The sequence below is a fragment of the Eutrema salsugineum genome, unplaced genomic scaffold (assembly GCF_000478725.1).
Source record: "Eutrema salsugineum unplaced genomic scaffold, Eutsalg1_0 scaffold_8, whole genome shotgun sequence".
Lineage (NCBI taxonomy): Eukaryota > Viridiplantae > Streptophyta > Magnoliopsida > Brassicales > Brassicaceae > Eutrema > Eutrema salsugineum.
Window position 1 is genome coordinate 379,745 of NW_006256414.1, and position 17,782 is coordinate 397,526.

The 17,782-nt window shown below is 36.6% G+C and overlaps 3 protein-coding genes across 3 annotated transcripts; all 3 read left to right on the forward strand.

The window, feature by feature from the left end:
* The first annotated feature begins 1,435 nt into the window (after positions 1 to 1,435).
* Positions 1,436 to 4,926, forward strand: LOC18009760 (protein PAM71, chloroplastic). Its single transcript, XM_006391603.2, has 11 exons — positions 1,436 to 1,728; positions 2,114 to 2,341; positions 2,447 to 2,500; positions 2,572 to 2,633; positions 2,749 to 2,817; positions 2,909 to 2,960; positions 3,059 to 3,133; positions 3,227 to 3,356; positions 3,456 to 3,526; positions 3,680 to 3,727; positions 4,766 to 4,926. Exons 1-11 carry the CDS (start codon positions 1,531 to 1,533, stop codon positions 4,835 to 4,837), a joined length of 1,059 nt encoding a protein of 352 aa, XP_006391665.1. The 5' UTR covers positions 1,436 to 1,530; the 3' UTR covers positions 4,838 to 4,926.
* Positions 4,927 to 6,634: 1,708 nt separating this feature from the next.
* Positions 6,635 to 10,174, forward strand: LOC18009694. Its single transcript, XM_006391604.2, has 2 exons — positions 6,635 to 6,974; positions 7,605 to 10,174. The coding sequence occupies exon 2, from the start codon at positions 7,935 to 7,937 to the stop codon at positions 9,897 to 9,899; it is 1,965 nt and encodes a 654-aa protein (XP_006391666.1). The 5' UTR covers positions 6,635 to 6,974; positions 7,605 to 7,934; the 3' UTR covers positions 9,900 to 10,174.
* A 1,324-nt stretch (positions 10,175 to 11,498) lies between these two features.
* LOC18009709 (spastin) lies at positions 11,499 to 16,542 on the forward strand. Its single transcript, XM_024147961.1, has 17 exons — positions 11,499 to 11,765; positions 12,047 to 12,287; positions 12,751 to 12,872; positions 12,963 to 13,051; positions 13,145 to 13,183; positions 13,280 to 13,373; positions 13,465 to 13,513; positions 13,624 to 13,706; positions 13,789 to 13,853; positions 13,930 to 14,429; positions 14,516 to 14,603; positions 14,702 to 14,827; positions 14,909 to 15,477; positions 15,681 to 15,819; positions 15,907 to 15,975; positions 16,068 to 16,184; positions 16,288 to 16,542. Exons 2-17 carry the CDS (start codon positions 12,067 to 12,069, stop codon positions 16,399 to 16,401), a joined length of 2,484 nt encoding a protein of 827 aa, XP_024003729.1. The 5' UTR covers positions 11,499 to 11,765; positions 12,047 to 12,066; the 3' UTR covers positions 16,402 to 16,542.
* Positions 16,543 to 17,782: the final 1,240 nt, after the last annotated feature.

Consider the following 17,782-nt stretch of genomic DNA (forward strand, 5'->3'; position numbering starts at 1 on the left):
GGAGTAAAGTAAATGAACGTAAGGTTCAGTTAAAAAGGGAGAGGCTAATGGAATCTAAAATTCTCTTGAAGAGAAAGAAAGTTAGAGAACACAATGAAAGGATTCCAGAAGAATCAGCAAAAGAAAATGTCTTTGGACTTATGCTCATTACACCTGAAAATGTAATGTCATTCAAGACCAAATGGGTCTTTGTTCGAAAATGATGAGAAAAACAAAATCGCATGATATAAGCTCGGTTTTGGCAAGTTTTTCTCAAAGACCAAAATCTGGTCATGGATGTAGTCACATTCAGTAATATATTGATAAAGATCCTAGAAGGATCAAATATGCCTGAAGCATCTGAAAATTTTATTTGGTCAAGTTACATTGATCAAAAGAAGGATTTGAAATGAGAAATCTTGGAAAGTTAGGATAATATATTTCATGAAAAGAGTATGACTAACTCGAACTATGGACCAGAAGTCCAAGGATTTGAGGATTATACGAGTTTGTTCACTAAGACTCTACTTATAAAGAGTCCCCAAAAAGATGGTGTATATAATTAGAATGCATATCCTGAAGATGATGTTTCCAGGGGGAGAATTATGATAATATGCGTGTAACTGTACTCTTTTTTTCTTACCATGGTTTTTATCCTAATGGGTTTTTCCATGAAGAGGTTTTTAACGAGACAGCAAAGAAGACGCAAAATGATAAAATATCTAAAAGGGAATACTTCCATAAGAAATATGATAATGCGCGTAGATGCATTTTTTTCCTTACCATGGTTTTTATCCCATTGGATTTTTCCATGATGAAGTTTTTACTGAAGCATCTAAGATCATAAAAGAAGATATATATTGAAGATGATTTTTATTGATGAGATCAAGACTAACAAAATTCATTTTTTCAAAAGGAAAATATTAAGAAGCAAATACATAATACATTAAGAAAATGATAGATAATTAAGGGGAAGTATTATGGATAATTATCCATCACCACCGCCTCTTCATTTTGACCGACTTACTCCTTATTATTTAATGAGTTTATTTCTTCTATATATATGTATTGTTGCACATTGTAATTGATGTAACAAGAACGAGTGAATAAGAAGAAATCATTCTTCTCCTTTCTTTGCTCTCTTACGTCTCTCTCTCCACTTATTCTTCTCCCCTCTTCTCTCTCACATATATTTATATACACATATGTATAAACACATACACATATATCTCACCAAATATAAATATATATCATATAGTATTTAATACATATGAAGTTGTTATCTTAAATTGGCAAAAATAATAAGAAAAAACACTGACGATAGCCTATTTAATGAGTAATGGGCCTATTTTGGCCCAACACAATCGCGTGAGTTTTCCACACGTGCGATGGTATACGTGGACGCGCGCGCATAACTAGTTGTGTGGATTTTCACTATCTTCTGAGAACCAAACAGAGCCAGAGGTTTTGTTTTGTTTGCAGTAAAGAATCAAGAATCAATTTCACTCTGCCGAGAAGAAACACAAAAATCAGGGAGACATTTAGAGAGAAATGCTAAGTCTGAATGTCTCCGATTCGCTTCGTCTTCCATTCCCAAATCCTAAGCCTCTCAAATCAGATTCATGCTGCTCTTCTTCTTCTTCCTCATCGTGGAGGAGATGTGTCTCCGCTTGTCCCCTTCGATCGAATCGAAAAGAATCTCGGCTAGAGTTTCGATGCTTCCGAAGAAATGCTGCTTGTTACCTCAAGGTAACTTTGATTGTTATATTTACTTGGACCGATCTCTCTATTGGTAGATGTTAGAAAATTGAAATTTTTGTAGTTGCCATTTGCCGAGGTTACTTCGAATTGCATTGGACCGATTTTGAATTTAGCTAAACTGGTAAATGTAGGTTTAGTTTGTAAAAATTGTAGTTTTTTTTTTTAAAAAATCTCAACTTTAGAAAAGCAGTCATTAATATTGACCAAAAGAAAAAAAAAAAGAAAAGCAGTCATTAATCCTAATGACTGATTACAGGATTAATTTGAAGGTTGAACACAAGATTAGAGGGTGTGTTAAAGGCATGAGTTATTATTCATAGGTTTTATAGTAAGAGGTAAATTCAAGAAACTGCTTTTGTTTGATTTTTTTCAGAAAGCTGAATCTGAAGAAGAGTTTAGAAATCTTGATTTTGTGGTCGAACCATCGATAGTCCACTCAAGAAGAGAGACTCAGAGAGCTCTTAAGTTCTTGGCTGTATCTGGTTCGATCGCATTGCTCGGAACTGATCCAGCTTTTGCTGTTTCTCAAATTCCCAACGGGATGCAGTCATTTGTCACTTCTCTTGGAGACCTCGGAGACATTAGCTCAGGTTTTGCTTCGGTTAGAGAATCTTCCTTTTGCACAGAACTGGGAACTATGTCTGTCTTCTTCAGTGCCATTCCTTAAAAAAAACTTACATTTTGCTCTGTCTATGTCTCTTTGCAGGCATTCTTGCTTATATTTTTCTCTGAACTTGGAGACAAGACTTTCTTCATTGCGGTATGATCTTGAGCTCTTCGAAGTTGTATTGAGATGTTAAACTTTTATTGATTGTGATTAGTTTTCATTAGGCCCTTTTAGCTGCAAGGAACAACGCTGCTACCGTATTCGCAGGGACTTTTGGCGCTCTTGGGTATGCTTTCTTTCTCAAAACAGAGGAGGTGTTACCGTCCCTGAATCATGTCTGAAACCTAATGTTATTTTGAAACCAGTAAGGGAACGTTACAAAGTTTGGTTATTTTTTGCAGGATAATGACGATAATATCTGTAGTGCTTGGACGAACTTTCCACTATGTCGATGAAATTCTTCCATTCAGGTTTGAAAACTCCGGCAAAAAAATCGTTTTTTTTTTTTTCCGGGTTTGAGTATTATAATGAAATGAGATAGTCAATGACTTGAAAACACAGGTTTGGAGAAACCGATTTGCCTATAGATGATATTGCAGCAGTTTGTCTTCTGGTAAATTCAAACTTGGTTTTGGGTTCGGTTTGGATCATATATCATACAGGCCTAGTCTTAACCCTCGAATAATATTAATCAATATTGTCACATTTTAGGTTTACTTTGGTGTTTCAACGCTATCAGACGCCATTTCAGACGATGGACTTAAAGCCGAAGAAGAACAGAAAGAAGTAAAACCTCTCTTAGCCATTCACCTTTTATATTTCCATGCAACCTTCAAGAAACTCAATATTTGATTATTTTCTGACTGTTTTTGTCTACAGGCAGAACTAGCGGTTTCAGAGCTTTCAGGTAACGGAGCCGGAATAGTAGCAGCCGCTAACACCATAATCAGCACTTTTGCATTGGTTTTTGTTGCGGAATGGGGTGACAAATCCTTCTTCTCAACAATTGGTAAGACCACCAAATTAACTTCCAACTTTTTTCATGATAAACTGAAAACGCTCAGGTTCAAAACTCGAAAAATATATATAATCTTTTAATTTGTTGAAGCTCTTGCGGCTGCATCATCTCCATTGGGTGTCATCGCTGGAGCGTTGGCGGGTCATGGTGCTGCGACTTTGGTGAGTTTCTTTTTCCTTTGACAAAAACTAAAGGTTGAAATTTTGATGTGAACACATCAAGGTCCTAGCAACCCATTTAAGTGGATATTTAATTTAATTTCTCTAAAAACTTGGAGACACAATAAACTTGCAGCTTGGTTTTTTTGACCGCAGCTTGCGGTTTTGGGAGGTTCTTTGCTGGGAAATTTCTTGTCAGAGAAGGTAATGTCACTGTTTAATTATCTTCTCTATACATACATTATTACATACACATAATATATGCGTATATAGTTCAAATTAAATTTAGGGACCATTATATATTTTCATAAAGGCACTTGAAGAAGACTTCCTCTTTTTCATTACAATGTCAGTTTAGGATTTCCTGCACATCTAAATGACATTTTAATTAAGAATAAATCTGAACTTCAAACCTTTAGAAAATAGAAAAGTATGTTACTTAACGAAATATATGTCCTTAAATTATTATGAGATGTAGTGTGAATATACTTAATGTAATCATATCATGGGATTATTCAGCTTTTATTATACAAAAACCAGATTCTATTGGTAATTTACTAGCTTTTTATCCTTAGCTTTTTAGTTCCAAAAACACCTTTTGAGTTTTGTTTTAGTCAGAGGATCTCTTTTTACTCTCGTCTTTTGTTCTGAGATTTAACTTGATAGAAAGGAATGTGAGAGAAGTAGAAATTAAGGTTTTTATTCTATGGCAAGTGGCAACAACAAGCTACTACGTTCATTGATCTCAGGTCTTCCACATCATTTGGTATATATTCCTCCCCCAAAAAGAGTCAAAATAACATCTTTTAGTGTTTTTATTCTTTCCTATGTCCGATCCAATCTGTCAACAACGCGATATTATTCCTAAATAAATGAAGCTAATCGCCAAAAAAAAGAGTCTAAAAACTGTGTTAAAGAAATAGGTCAAACTTATTAAATCAAAGAGATAGATAATTTTGTTTAGTTTTAAGGTAAATCGATTCAGGTTTTATAGGTAAGGTTTTAGAGTTTAAGTTTTATTAGTTTTTAGGACTTAGGTAATCGAGTCTAGGGTTTAGATTTTGGACTATTTTGTTATACTATCATAACTCTTCCAAACAATTTTTTGCTTGAATGAATAAACTTTGTAAAGCTGATTTTTGGAGGGGTTTAAAAATTAAATCGTTATTTGTTGAAGAGTTTGAAAGAGAGAGAATTCTTAACATGAAGGGTTTAAATGTTGTTTTGTTTGGTTCAAAACAGGCAATAGCTTATGTCGGAGGAGTTTTGTTTCTCGTGTTTGCTGCTGTGACAGTGGCTGAGATCATTACGTAAGTATAAGTATTTTCTCTTCCTCTTATTTATTTATATAAAAAGACCTTTTTAATTTTATGTGGAAATTTATATGAATTGTTTATCCTCCACTCTTTTCTGCTAAGTATATTGTGATTTACAGTTTTCAATTTTTCATATGTACCATTAATACATTTGTTTTTTAGTGGTTACAATTTGCTTAGAGGTCAAGATAGGTAATATATTATGCTTTGAAAGATACGTCCAAACTTAACACGTGTTCGGGACAGTAAAGAATTATAAAGGAGTCGAACATGGTAGAGCATATTCTTTTTCTTATTCGTATTTCCTCATGTAGAGTAATATTAAAATATTAGAATCGTGCATGTGAAATAAATTATGTGAAAAGTTTTAAATTTACACACTTTATTAGCTCCAACTCCTAAATGAGTATCTTTTCTTATAACAGTGTGTTTTCTTAAAAAGGATTAATAGAACGAAACTGACTAAAAAAGCCTGCAGAAAAAGCACGCACATACAGAAAATACTCCTTCCACCTATATACAAATTTATAAATAGGATACTACATTTTTTTTTTCATTTTTTAAACTACAAAAATGATACAGAAGTACAGAGCCATATACAGATTTGATATTAATGTAGAAATAAGATGACTAAATTGTTATTACCAACCACAAAAACCCAAAGATTTTTCGACCCACAAAAAACGCATTCTTTTTTTGGGTCAACCAATGCTGTTTAAAACAAAAAAAAAATTGCAAAGCTATCAATTTCCTTATAATATCAATGGGACAGAAACACCTAACAAGCTTTGATTGAATTGTTTAAAGTAAATAATAAAAATCTAACGGAAGTAGAGAATCAATACATTTGACCTAAAAAAAGTAACAAAATCTATGTGTGTTTGCATTTGCAACCTGAACCACTCTTTTATCGTACGTGGACCCTTTTTCGGTTTCCTATTACAGACAATGATAGCAAAACCAAGAAAACGATGTCGCTTTACTTATTGTTGTCTCAAAATAAAATTTTACAAAAACAAATAATTGCGAAAAATACGCTATCGATCGTAGACCTCCCGAGGGAATCATAAGGGACCCACACAAAAGAGGCATGATGGGCCCCAACCCTCATAATCACAGAAACCAAATTGAACGGTGACGAGCCGCTGCTGCTTCAGCCGCCACGCACTGCGTTTTGCTGACGCTAGCAACCGCCATTTATTGATTTAGCCGACACTCGCTAATTAATCTTTTCAAGTCTTTTGCAAGAAACCCATCTATTTGCAATTTACATTTAAATAGTTTCTTGACTTGTTTATTCAACTTATAAGAAGATAATTTATTTTCAAATGATATTTGCAGTTATTTTTTTTTTTATGAAATCAATACACCCTTTCAGTTTTTTTTTTTATATTTGATTTGTATGTTATTAATATTTTCACACATTCATCAAATCTAACATCAAATTTAATTACACGGTACATTCTATTAATTTAACTGATAACGAGATTTTAGTAAAGAAAACGTTAGCTTATACATAAAAATTGAGTGTACATGTGGGAAAAAACACAACTTTTTCAAGAACAAACAACAGAGAAAAACATATAATTAAGAAAACAGATGTAAATTAACTTTTGGTTGACAAAACAATTTTGAATCAGGAAATGTGGGATGAAGTGGAGGACACAACCAAATGTCATGTTTTGACAGGTAATTAGGTTTCTATATTAATTTTAGCTGTGCTTATAAATAATTAATGATTTAATTTTGTTTGTTTATGAATGCAAAACACAGAATGAGCAGAAGACATAAAAAGCATTGGCACGTGCCAAAGATTCTGATCGCACGTGTGGCATCAGTCTTCTTACCCTTTTTTCATCCTCTTCTTTCAGATTCGATGATTTCCACTCCTTTGCTTTTAAGCCTCTCTCTCTCTCTCTCTTTCTCGTTTCCTTTTCTCCTATTTATACCTCTTTCAATCTCTCTCGCCGGCGCTGCAAATCCCTAGATTTTCACAAAGGCAAACCAAAATAAAAACACCAAACCAATTGAAGAAGAGTTAGCCAAGTTCTGAATTTCGATTGAGCGGGAGGGAGAAAGAGAATCTAGCGATTTGATTTATCATTTGATTTCTGTAATCAGATTCAATAATTGAGGTAATTCTTTCGCCATAAATCCTTCTTTGTTTCACAATCGGGTTCCTCGATTTTATATATTCCTTTTTGATTTGCATGTTTTGTTTGATGAGAAAAGTCAGAGACTTCGAGTATCTCGAAAAATATAGTCTTTGAGAGATCGATGTCTTGGAAATTGAAGAATTCTGTTTATTCGTTGTTCTTTGTGATTGTCGTATGTGTTCTTTTTTTTTTTTTCCTTTCTGAAACCTATAAAATTCGGGTCGGTTTAATCCAGAACTGGCTTAGTTTTTGAAGGACTCTGGTTTGTGTTTTTCGGTCTCTATTCTTCTGTTTGCTTCATCTCTCCCAATCTATGCTTTTCAAATCGATAAGCTATTGATGTTAGCTTTAAAGTCCATAAATTGTGGTGTATTTCTGGTAGAATTTCTTGTTTTTATACTCTGTTATTAGATCTTGTTTCACAAAAGCTGAGTTAGATTAACGAATGAAGCAATTCTGTCTCGGATCTCTGTTTTAGCCTTCTAGGTCCTGATGAAAACAATCATCTTTTGTCCTAAACTGTCTTGTGCTAATGATTTCAGTTACTGTCTTGTGTGAACTTGGTAACCCAATTGAATTTCTCACTGCTCCTTCCTACTTTGCTTGCAGTGAAGTTGTTCCTCGCTTGTTTGTTATTTCGTTTAATGTTATGAAGCAAGGATGAGTAGCTGCTATGGTCATACGTTCGTGAAGGTTGAGAATTAACTTGCGTTGAGAGCAACTTCGAATCAGCTGCCAGATTTTGTTTTTAACTTATATTCAAAATGGATCGGTGCGATACCTCAGGATTTGTAAGCGGAGGTGGAGATGCTTATAAGGTTTTCTAACTCTTAGAGCTGTGGCTTATTCTCTTAACCCGGAAGTTGAGGTGTACTGTGTTGTTGGCTTCGCGTTTTTGCTTTTGGTGTTCTTGACAAGTTTTCGTTTTTAGTTGTGACCATGCATGCCAGATTCCATAACAGTGGTTTCGCTGGTAATTCCTCGTCGAATTCATTTAAGATCTTGGGCCGTCCTCTTCAAGTTGAAGTACCAGAGGTTGAGTTTGGCGCAGATACTACTCTGCGTCTTGATTCCCTTGCCTCTCCATTGTCTAATACCAAGGGTATTAAAAGGAAATGGAGTCTGATTGATGGAGCCAAGGGTCAAGAAGCTGATCCTTTACTTTCCTTGAGACTCGGTCACTCGTCAAGCTCTTCTGATAGCAAAGGGAGTTCGGCAACTGCTTGCACGAGTTTATCTTCTGCCAAAGAGATTGAGGAGGAGTCCTCAATGGATATTGAGCTGGACTTTAGCCTCCATCTTGGCAGCGAGAAACCCTTCAGCAACAAGAAACCAGCTAATTCAAAAATGAAAGATTTGCAGGTCCTCTCCCCAAGATTTGATCTGGAGTTGAGTCTTTCTGGTGGAGTGTCCTGTCAATCTGAGATCACTGCGGTCCAGCAGCAGGCGAACCAATTTCCAACGCTTGCGGAAATGCTACGCGCAACTAATGAAGGATCCACTTCATGTGGCTGGAGACCTGGGTTTGCATCACCTACATTGCAAGCTTCATCAAGCAAAGAAAAAAGCTCTTTCTTAGCTCATGCTCCAAAGAATATAATCATTCCTGCTTCTCATGTTCTGGACCTCTCATCTAGCACGGCGACAACAACACCAATAAGCTCGGGTACATGTACTTCCGGTTTAACTCAGCAGCTGAAGCCACAGCATAAGAGTTCTTCTAGTTCCAAGTTATGTCAAATAGAAGGATGTCAAAAGGGTGCAAGAGGCGCATCTGGTCGTTGCATTTCACATGGTGGTGGACGCAGATGCCAGAAACATGGTTGCCACAAGGGCGCTGAAGGTCGAACCGTGTACTGTAAAGCACATGGAGGTGGCCGTCGTTGTGAATTTCTCGGATGCACCAAAAGCGCTGAAGGCCGTACAGATTTTTGTATAGCTCATGGAGGTGGTCGAAGATGCAGCCATGAAGATTGTACACGAGCTGCTAGAGGAAGGTCAGGACTCTGTATCAGGCATGGAGGAGGAAAGAGATGCCAAAGAGAAAACTGCACTAAAAGCGCTGAAGGGCTTTCCGGACTCTGCATTTCTCATGGAGGTGGTCGTCGATGCCAAGCTAATGGATGCACAAAAGGAGCACAAGGGAGCACTATGTTCTGCAAAGCACATGGAGGTGGTAAACGGTGTACACACGCGGGTTGCACCAAAGGCGCAGAAGGAAGCACGCCGTTCTGTAAAGGACATGGAGGAGGAAAAAGGTGTGCCTTTCAAGGAGGTGATCCTTGCTCCAAGAGTGTTCATGGAGGTACCAATTTCTGTGTGGCACATGGTGGAGGTAAGAGATGTGCGGTTCCCGAGTGCACAAAGAGTGCTAGAGGAAGGACTGATTTCTGTGTCAGACATGGTGGAGGAAAGAGATGCAAGTCAGAAGGATGTGGGAAAAGCGCTCAAGGTAGTACTGACTTTTGCAAGGCGCATGGAGGAGGGAAACGGTGTGCTTGGGGTCATCCAGAGACTGAGTATGCTGGACAATCCTCTTCTGGTCCTTGTACCTCGTTTGCTCGAGGTAAGACTGGTCTTTGTGCACTCCATAACAGTCTGGTTCAGGATAACCGGGTTCACGGAGGAATGACAGTTACTTCCGAGAGCCAAGAACCGAGACCAAGCAGCAGCGAGACAGAGAACGAGAGCCAAGAGTTTAGCGGTTCCCAAGACATGAACATCGACTCAATGAAAGCGAGAAGTGCTGTTGGATCTCCAGAGACTGATATTGATCTCAATGAGTATGAAGCAGGACTAGGGTTGGCTCCGGAAGGAAGAGTTCATGGTGGAAGTTTGATTATGGCGATGTTGGCTAGAGACGGTGGCTCTGGCTCAAGCAACCTGCCTAAGAGGTGGATGTAAGTTGTCTTCGGTTTGCTTCCAGTCTTTATTCTGCACGTGTGGGGTATGTTGGCACGTGAGAGTAAAAGAGTCTTGTGTTTGTCTAGTTTAGGTTTGTGCTTACAAAAAGGTTCAAAAGTCTGAGTCTTTCTTTGTCTTATTTTCCTGTAGATATTGAATTAAGGGTACAAGCAAGGTTATTGTGAATTGTCAAAACAGTCTCTTATGATGATGATGATAAGGGTAATAAAACTCATGTCTTTGTTTGCAAATTGCAATTTCAATTGCTTTCCTTCTCTCGTTCTTTTTGTATACATCAATCAATAAAATATGTTAACGGTAAAATATGTTTGAATTTATTTGTAACCCTCGATCGAGAACTCAGGGCCGCTCTTCTCATACTCCACGTACGATGCTTTCTACGACGCAACTATCTATCTAATCTACCTTAGGAATAACTCTCGTGCTTATTGTTATAATCCTATAGCCTTCAAAAAAATAATAGATAATAAGATATTGAGAAACAATCAATCAAATGATATGGAACGAAGGTGATTAAAAAAAATATGGAAGGAACAAAAGGAATAAATAAATACAAAAAGAAAAAAAAAAATTGTCAGAAGTGGGATTTGAACCCACGCCCTCTCTTGAGTCTGGCGCCTTAGACCACTCGGCCATCCTGACTATTGATTTTGTTACACGTTATTGTATAGATCACCATATACTTTTCAAGATACCAATACAATCTTCACAGTATAATTTTCCTACAAATTGGATCGGCCCATATAAACTATTTTGTTAAAGACCATAACAAAAAGCCCATTTTTAATCACTCATACTTAAAAGAAATCTTTTAATACTACGAATTAGGTCTGGACATTCAAAATTACAATACAAATTTGGTTCGCTTTCGGTTTGGCTTTTCAGGTTTTCGATTTTGTCCAAGCCTGCCACAGGCATGTGAGGTGCGTCCCAATTCTCCTGGCGCGTGGAGTTGTCTTATTCATAGCAATCGAGATTAGTTAATGCTGCTGCAAAGACACGAGAAGCCATACCTTTCGATCTAAGCCGTCAATTTGTCCCCTTACGTGGATCTTCCTTGGTAATCCAACAGCTTTAACTAAACCACGTCTTCCAGATCTAAAAAAGTCATGCTTTCTACTAGTAGTTTCTGCGTTCTTGTATTTTATTTTAGGTAACCTTTTTTTATATTATTTTGAGCAATCTAATATCTCGCAACTCTTTGCCACAAATATCGTACAGCATTCAAACAAAATATTTGAACCTTCTTGTCTAAGTTCATTAATTTGAGAGAACATTTCTCGAACTGCAAAGTTAAGGGTTACATTTAAAATGAATACAGTATACATTTCTTCCTGGACTAGAATGGTAATCCCAAAAGTACCGAGGAAGAAATAGAAAAACAGTAGAACTCAAGGGCGTAGAGTAAGAAGCGGCAAAATCGAATAAAAAACTGCCAAAACGCAACGTTCTAACCTTTAATATACTGACACGTAAGCAGAGTCTCTGTAATGACTCATCAGTTTTCATGTGTATGTAGATACTCATCTCATACATACACACACACATTGAGAAAAAAACAGAGAAGCGATCCGAAAAAGGAAAAAAATATCCCAAAAAATATCCAAGAAAACCCTATATCTCACATTCGCCGCCATTTCCACCGCCGGTGATGACGTGTCAATAGATCCGGCTTTTTACCATTCCTTTCTGTGATTTTCAGACAATCGAAACGTCTTTTATTTCGAGTTCGAGGACCAAAATCCCGGAAAAATCAGGCTTTTAGAAGTTTTTCTGTTTTCTTAGAGAATAAGAGAAAGAAACTGCAGAAGAAACAACCCGAGAGAGATATCTTAATAACAAAAGGTTTATAGGTTTGAAACTAGTTCGAAAGTTTGTGTTTTTTTTTCGGGTCAACAGTTTTTTTTGTTCTTCCTATAAAACAGAGAAAAAACGGTCGAAACAGACAAAATCATCAAAATATTTCTTTCGGATTCTCAATAGAATTTATAGGAGATAAAATAACAATATCTTTGGTTTGTTCATATACGATTTTATCATTGTTTCAAAAACTAGTATCTTTGGTAAAGATCTTCATCTATATTTTATACTTAACACTAATACTCTGTTTTTAGTTTTCTTCCTAGATTTCATATTTGGAAGATCAATGGATAGCAAGCAGATGTTGTTATCGGCGCTCGGCGTCGGAGTTGGAGTCGGTGTTGGTTTGGGCTTGGCTTCGGGTCAAGCCGTCGGTAAATGGGCCACCGGGACTTCGACGTCAAATAACGCCGTCACGGCGGATAAGATGGAGAAGGAGATTCTCCGTCAAGTTGTTGACGGAAGAGAGAGTAAAATTACTTTCGATGAGTTTCCTTATTATCTCAGGTAAATTTCTAATTTTTTCCTTCATTTTTTATACTCTGAAAATTCAACTCAATTCAAAGATTTTTCAATTCTGATTACTTTTTAAACAAAAAAAATCATCTAATGGAAAATCGACACTTTAATCTATAGTTTTCGAGTTTCGAGACGATAATACAAGTGAGAATATTATAAGGAAATAATAAAAGTCATTGCAATATCTTTTTGATTAAATTAGGTTTTGTTTTTTTAATAGAAAAACGGATAAGATACTCGTTGGAATGATAAAAATGAAGGTGAAATCATGTGAATTTAATGTTTGTCGATCTCATTGTCTTCTAATTCGGACACGTGCCAAAAACAGAGAGATCATGTGTTCTTAAGCCCTAGATGTTTGGATTTATTCACTTGATGTCAGTCTCATGTCTGAAAGCTATACATACACATATACGCATTATATATTCATCAATGTTTTGGGACCATGCAGTGAACAGACACGAGTGCTTCTAACGAGTGCAGCTTATGTTCATTTGAAGCACTTTGATGCATCAAAATATACCAGAAACCTGTCTCCGGCGAGTCGAGCCATTCTCTTGTCCGGTCCTGCCGGTTAGATTCCGATGATTCGATCTCGAGCTTTCGTTCTTAAACCGATTTTTGGTCATTTCATGTTTTGATTCGTTATGTGTATCTCTGTAGAGCTTTACCAACAAATGCTAGCCAAAGCCCTAGCTCATTTCTTTGACGCCAAGTTACTTCTCCTAGACGTAAACGATTTTGCGCTAAAGGTTTATAAAACATTAATCAACAACATTAAGCTTCGTTTCTTATTGTGAGCCTTGTCCATTGGGAACCTTAAATCTACTTTGTTGTGTTTCCAGATACAGAGCAAATATGGTAGCGCAAATACAGAATCATTGGTAATTGTTTTACTAATTAGGTTTCCACATTCTTTCTTTCTGTTATCTTGCAAATGATTTAAACTGGAAATCCGCTTTTTTTATCGGTTATTTCAGTCATTTAAGAGATCTCCATCAGAATCTGCTTTAGAGCAACTATCAGGACTGTTTAGTTCATTCTCCATCCTTCCTCAGAGAGAAGAGCCCAAAGGTATATTTGAACCTTGTCTCTGGTGTAATGCTTAAAACGGCTCTGCTCAACCAAATGTAAACTGACATTGTTCGTTACTGAATCTGTTCAGCTGGTGGTACCCTGAGGAGGCAAAGCAGTGGTGTAGATCTCAAATCAAGGTCGTGTGTTCTGTGTCCTTTACTTCACATTTTAAGCAATATTCGTCAAATGTTTTCGAATCAAAACATTATGTGTTATTGATATGATCGTTGTACCGTGATCTATACAGCCCAATGGATAATAATCCTCCAAAGCTTCGCCGAAACTCTTCAGCAGCTAATGTCAGCAACCTTGCATCTTCATCAAATTCAGGTTATATGCATTATTCATTTCATCAATAAAACTAAAACCTTTTAAATTTATATTATACTAATATATCTGATTCTATTTGTAGCGCCTTTGAAGCGTACTAGTAGTTGGTCCTTCGACGAAAAGCTACTCATCCAGTCTTTATATAAGGTAATGTATAAAACTATACATTTAGCTTGTTTGAATATTTTTTGTAATAGTAGTATCTTGCAACTACCAAGTGCAGGTTTTGGCCTATGTTTCCAAGGCGAATCCGATTGTGTTATATCTTCGAGACATCGAGAACCTTCTGTTCCGTTCGCAGAGAACTTATAACTTGTTCCAAAAGCTTCTCCAGAAACTCAGTGGACCGGTCCTTATTCTCGGTTCGAGAATCGTAGACTTGTCAAACGAAGACGCTCACGAGATTGATGAGAAGCTAACTGCTGTTTTCCCTTATAACATTGACATAAGACCGCCTGAGGATGAGAACCATCTGGTGAGCTGGAAATCGCAGCTTGAACGCGACATGAACATGATCCAAACTCAGGACAATAGGAACCATATCATGGAGGTTTTGTCTGAGAATGATCTTATATGTGATGACCTCGAATCCATCTCTTTTGAAGACACAAAGGTTTTGAGCAATTACATTGAAGAGATTGTCGTCTCTGCGCTTTCCTATCATTTGATGAACAACAAAGATCCTGAGTATAGAAACGGAAAGCTTGTGATATCTTCTGCAAGGTGAAAAAGCCCTAACTTGTTACACAAACCAACCTCTATGGCGATATTGGTGTTGATGTATACTTTATTTTTTTTGTTGGAGTTAGTTTATCGCATGGATTCAGCTTGTTCAGAGAAGAAAAAGCGAGCGGTCGTGAAAAACTGAAGCAAAAACCTAAAGAAGACAAATCTAAGGTCTCTCTCAAACTCTGTTTTAGCAAAAAAACAGAGTAGTAAGACAGAAACAGAGTAGAAACATGGCTGAAACATTTCTCTTGTCATCACTATTTCAGGAAGTTAAAGCTGAAGTAGCTGCTGTTTTCAAGCCGGGGACAAAATCAGAGAGTGTCACCACCACAACTAGCAAGAACGAGCCGGAGAAAGAAGCTAAATCTGAGAAAGTAGCCACGAAAGCTCCGGTTAGCTTGAACTATCTACTCTTTATCTACTTCATTATATTTGCCGAAACAGTGTGTCAATTGTGTTAGCCTATGGAACAGGAAGTTCCACCTGATAACGAGTTTGAGAAACGGATAAGGCCGGAAGTAATCCCAGCAGAAGAAATCAACGTCACATTCGAAGACATTGGAGCACTCGACGACATAAAAGAATCACTCCAAGAGCTTGTAATGCTTCCTCTGCGGAGGCCAGATCTCTTCACAGGAGGTCTATTAAAGCCTTGCAGAGGAATCTTGCTCTTTGGTCCACCAGGAACTGGTAAAACAATGCTGGCTAAAGCCATCGCGAGAGAGGCAGGAGCGAGTTTCATAAACGTTTCGATGTCGACCATAACTTCGAAATGGTTTGGAGAAGACGAGAAGAACGTTAGGGCTTTGTTTACTTTGGCTTCGAAAGTGTCACCGACGATTATATTTGTGGATGAAGTTGATAGTATGTTGGGACAGAGAACGAGAGTTGGAGAACATGAAGCTATGAGGAAGATTAAGAATGAGTTTATGAGTCATTGGGATGGTTTAATGACTAAACCTGGTGAGCGTATTTTAGTACTTGCTGCTACAAATCGACCTTTTGATCTAGACGAGGCCATTATCAGACGGTTCGAACGAAGGTATACCTTTACCCGCAAGTCACCCACTTTTTTTTTTTTTTCGTTTTCCTTTACATCTAACTAATGAAATTAAGTGCCCTCAAGTTTTTCTGGATTCTTAGAAACTTTCAAAGGAGATAACTTATGCAGCAAGTTACCCTACTTTTTACAAATGATTTTGATTCGGTTCACTTGGTTTACCTTGTTTTTCTTTGGCATCGTAGGATTATGGTGGGACTACCGAGTGTAGAGAACAGAGAGAAGATCCTAAGGACATTGTTAGCAAAAGAGAAAGTGGACGAAAACTTGGATTACAAGGAACTAGCGATGATGACTGATGGATACACAGGCAGCGATCTCAAGGTTTGATCTTTTTGTCTTTCTTTAGAAACACATTTCTTAAATCCATAGTAAGATAAAATGATCTGGACCGTTGATTTGATTGATCAGAATTTATGCACAACTGCTGCGTATAGACCAGTGAGAGAGCTTATACAGCAAGAGAGGATCAAAGATACAGTAAGAAATTAGAATTTTCTTTTTCCTTTAATACTAATTAAAGTTATTTTCGTTTGATTTGATTGTTATTCGTGTTTAATGTTGTTATAAAGGAGAAGAAGAAACAGAGAGAGACTACGAAGGCAAGTGAAGATGAAGAAGGAAAAGAAGAGAGAATTATTACACTTCGTCCGTTGAACAGACAAGACTTCAAAGAAGCCAAGAATCAGGTTTGAAAGAGACTTGAGGCATAGTGGTTTTTAATTTTTTATGTAGATATGGAAATAGCGTTTTGCGTTTTGATTTGAAACGTGTTTGAAATTGAAAACGCAGGTGGCTGCGAGTTTTGCGGCGGAGGGAGCAGGAATGGGAGAGCTGAAGCAGTGGAATGAGTTGTATGGAGAAGGAGGATCTAGGAAGAAAGAACAACTCACTTACTTCTTGTGATCATGATGATGATGAATCAAATGAAAGAAGATACGGTCAACAATAGATTATGAAAGTTTGGGGAATGTAATAATAATGTGGTGAATTTTACTCATGGTTAATAAGAGAGGAGAAAGGATGAAATTGCTATAATAAATTTACTTATTTGGACCCTAATGCTGAATTGACTTTTAGTACAGTATTCCACAATACATCTATAGTTAGTTATGTACAATTAAATTTTTTTGACCCTAATAATTTTAGTTATTTAGTAATTAAATTGAATTTCACAATAGATATAATACCATTTTTTAATATACATCTATATCAATTATATTAATTTGACAATAGTTATTAAGTGTCAATCTATATTTTGTTAATTTTTTTTTTGAGATTCTATAATGTAGTCTTAACAGATTACATACCACATATATATATATATATATATTAAAGATTGAATGCATGTATAGGTGTGTGGTGTGGATATCAAATGCAAGAGAAATGATAATAGGTTCGCAAGATGTGAATTGTGTTGGAGCATGTCCACCGGTACTGCAAGATCAATATTTTGGGAGTTGCTTTAAAAATGATGATTGCCTAAACAGTTGTTTCGAATCTTGCAAATTTCTAAGATGTGTTAATCATGAATGTATCTGCGGACAGTGTTAGAAACGATGATATACATTTTTTTGGGGTCATAACAAATTTATATAAGTTTGACACAAAATATAATAATATCAAGTTCTTCTTGACGTCTTCTAAAAGCTACAATTAAGAAAGAATTTTTTTTTGATACGTATTTTTTTGGATATCTAAACCTGTCATGTGAACTGTACTCTTAAAAAATGGATAAGAAAATTAAAACCACTACGTGAACTCGCAGTAGATCGGATAATGGTCAAATTTGTAATCGTATACTTGAAGTGATTTTGAGTAATTTTGGTAGTTTTAGATGATTTTAACCAATGTTAATTAAACATTAGTCACCCAAGGCGGGATCGTTCAGATATTATCCATACACTAGGTCAGTGAATGCCCCTTGGTTTTGGTCAGAGTTTTTTCAGTCACTCTCACAGGTTATAAAGTCAAAATATTGACTTATTGTTTGTTATGTAGGACGGTCTCTGGGAATGAGGACATGAAAGAGGAGGTTGTGCGACTAGGAGTTGAGCTTTCCCTATACATGGCTCAATCGATACTGTGTGATGACATTCGTACTATGTTCTGTTTTGCTATAGGTTATGGAGAGATGCAAAAAGCCGTTTGATTAATGAAAGTCACGTAATGGATAGGCTGCTTTGTATTATGCATTATGTCTACACAAAATATATCAAACCAAAGAATGGAGTGTATCAAAATTAAATGATGGCAAAAATACGGTCCAATGGGCGAGTTTAGCTGC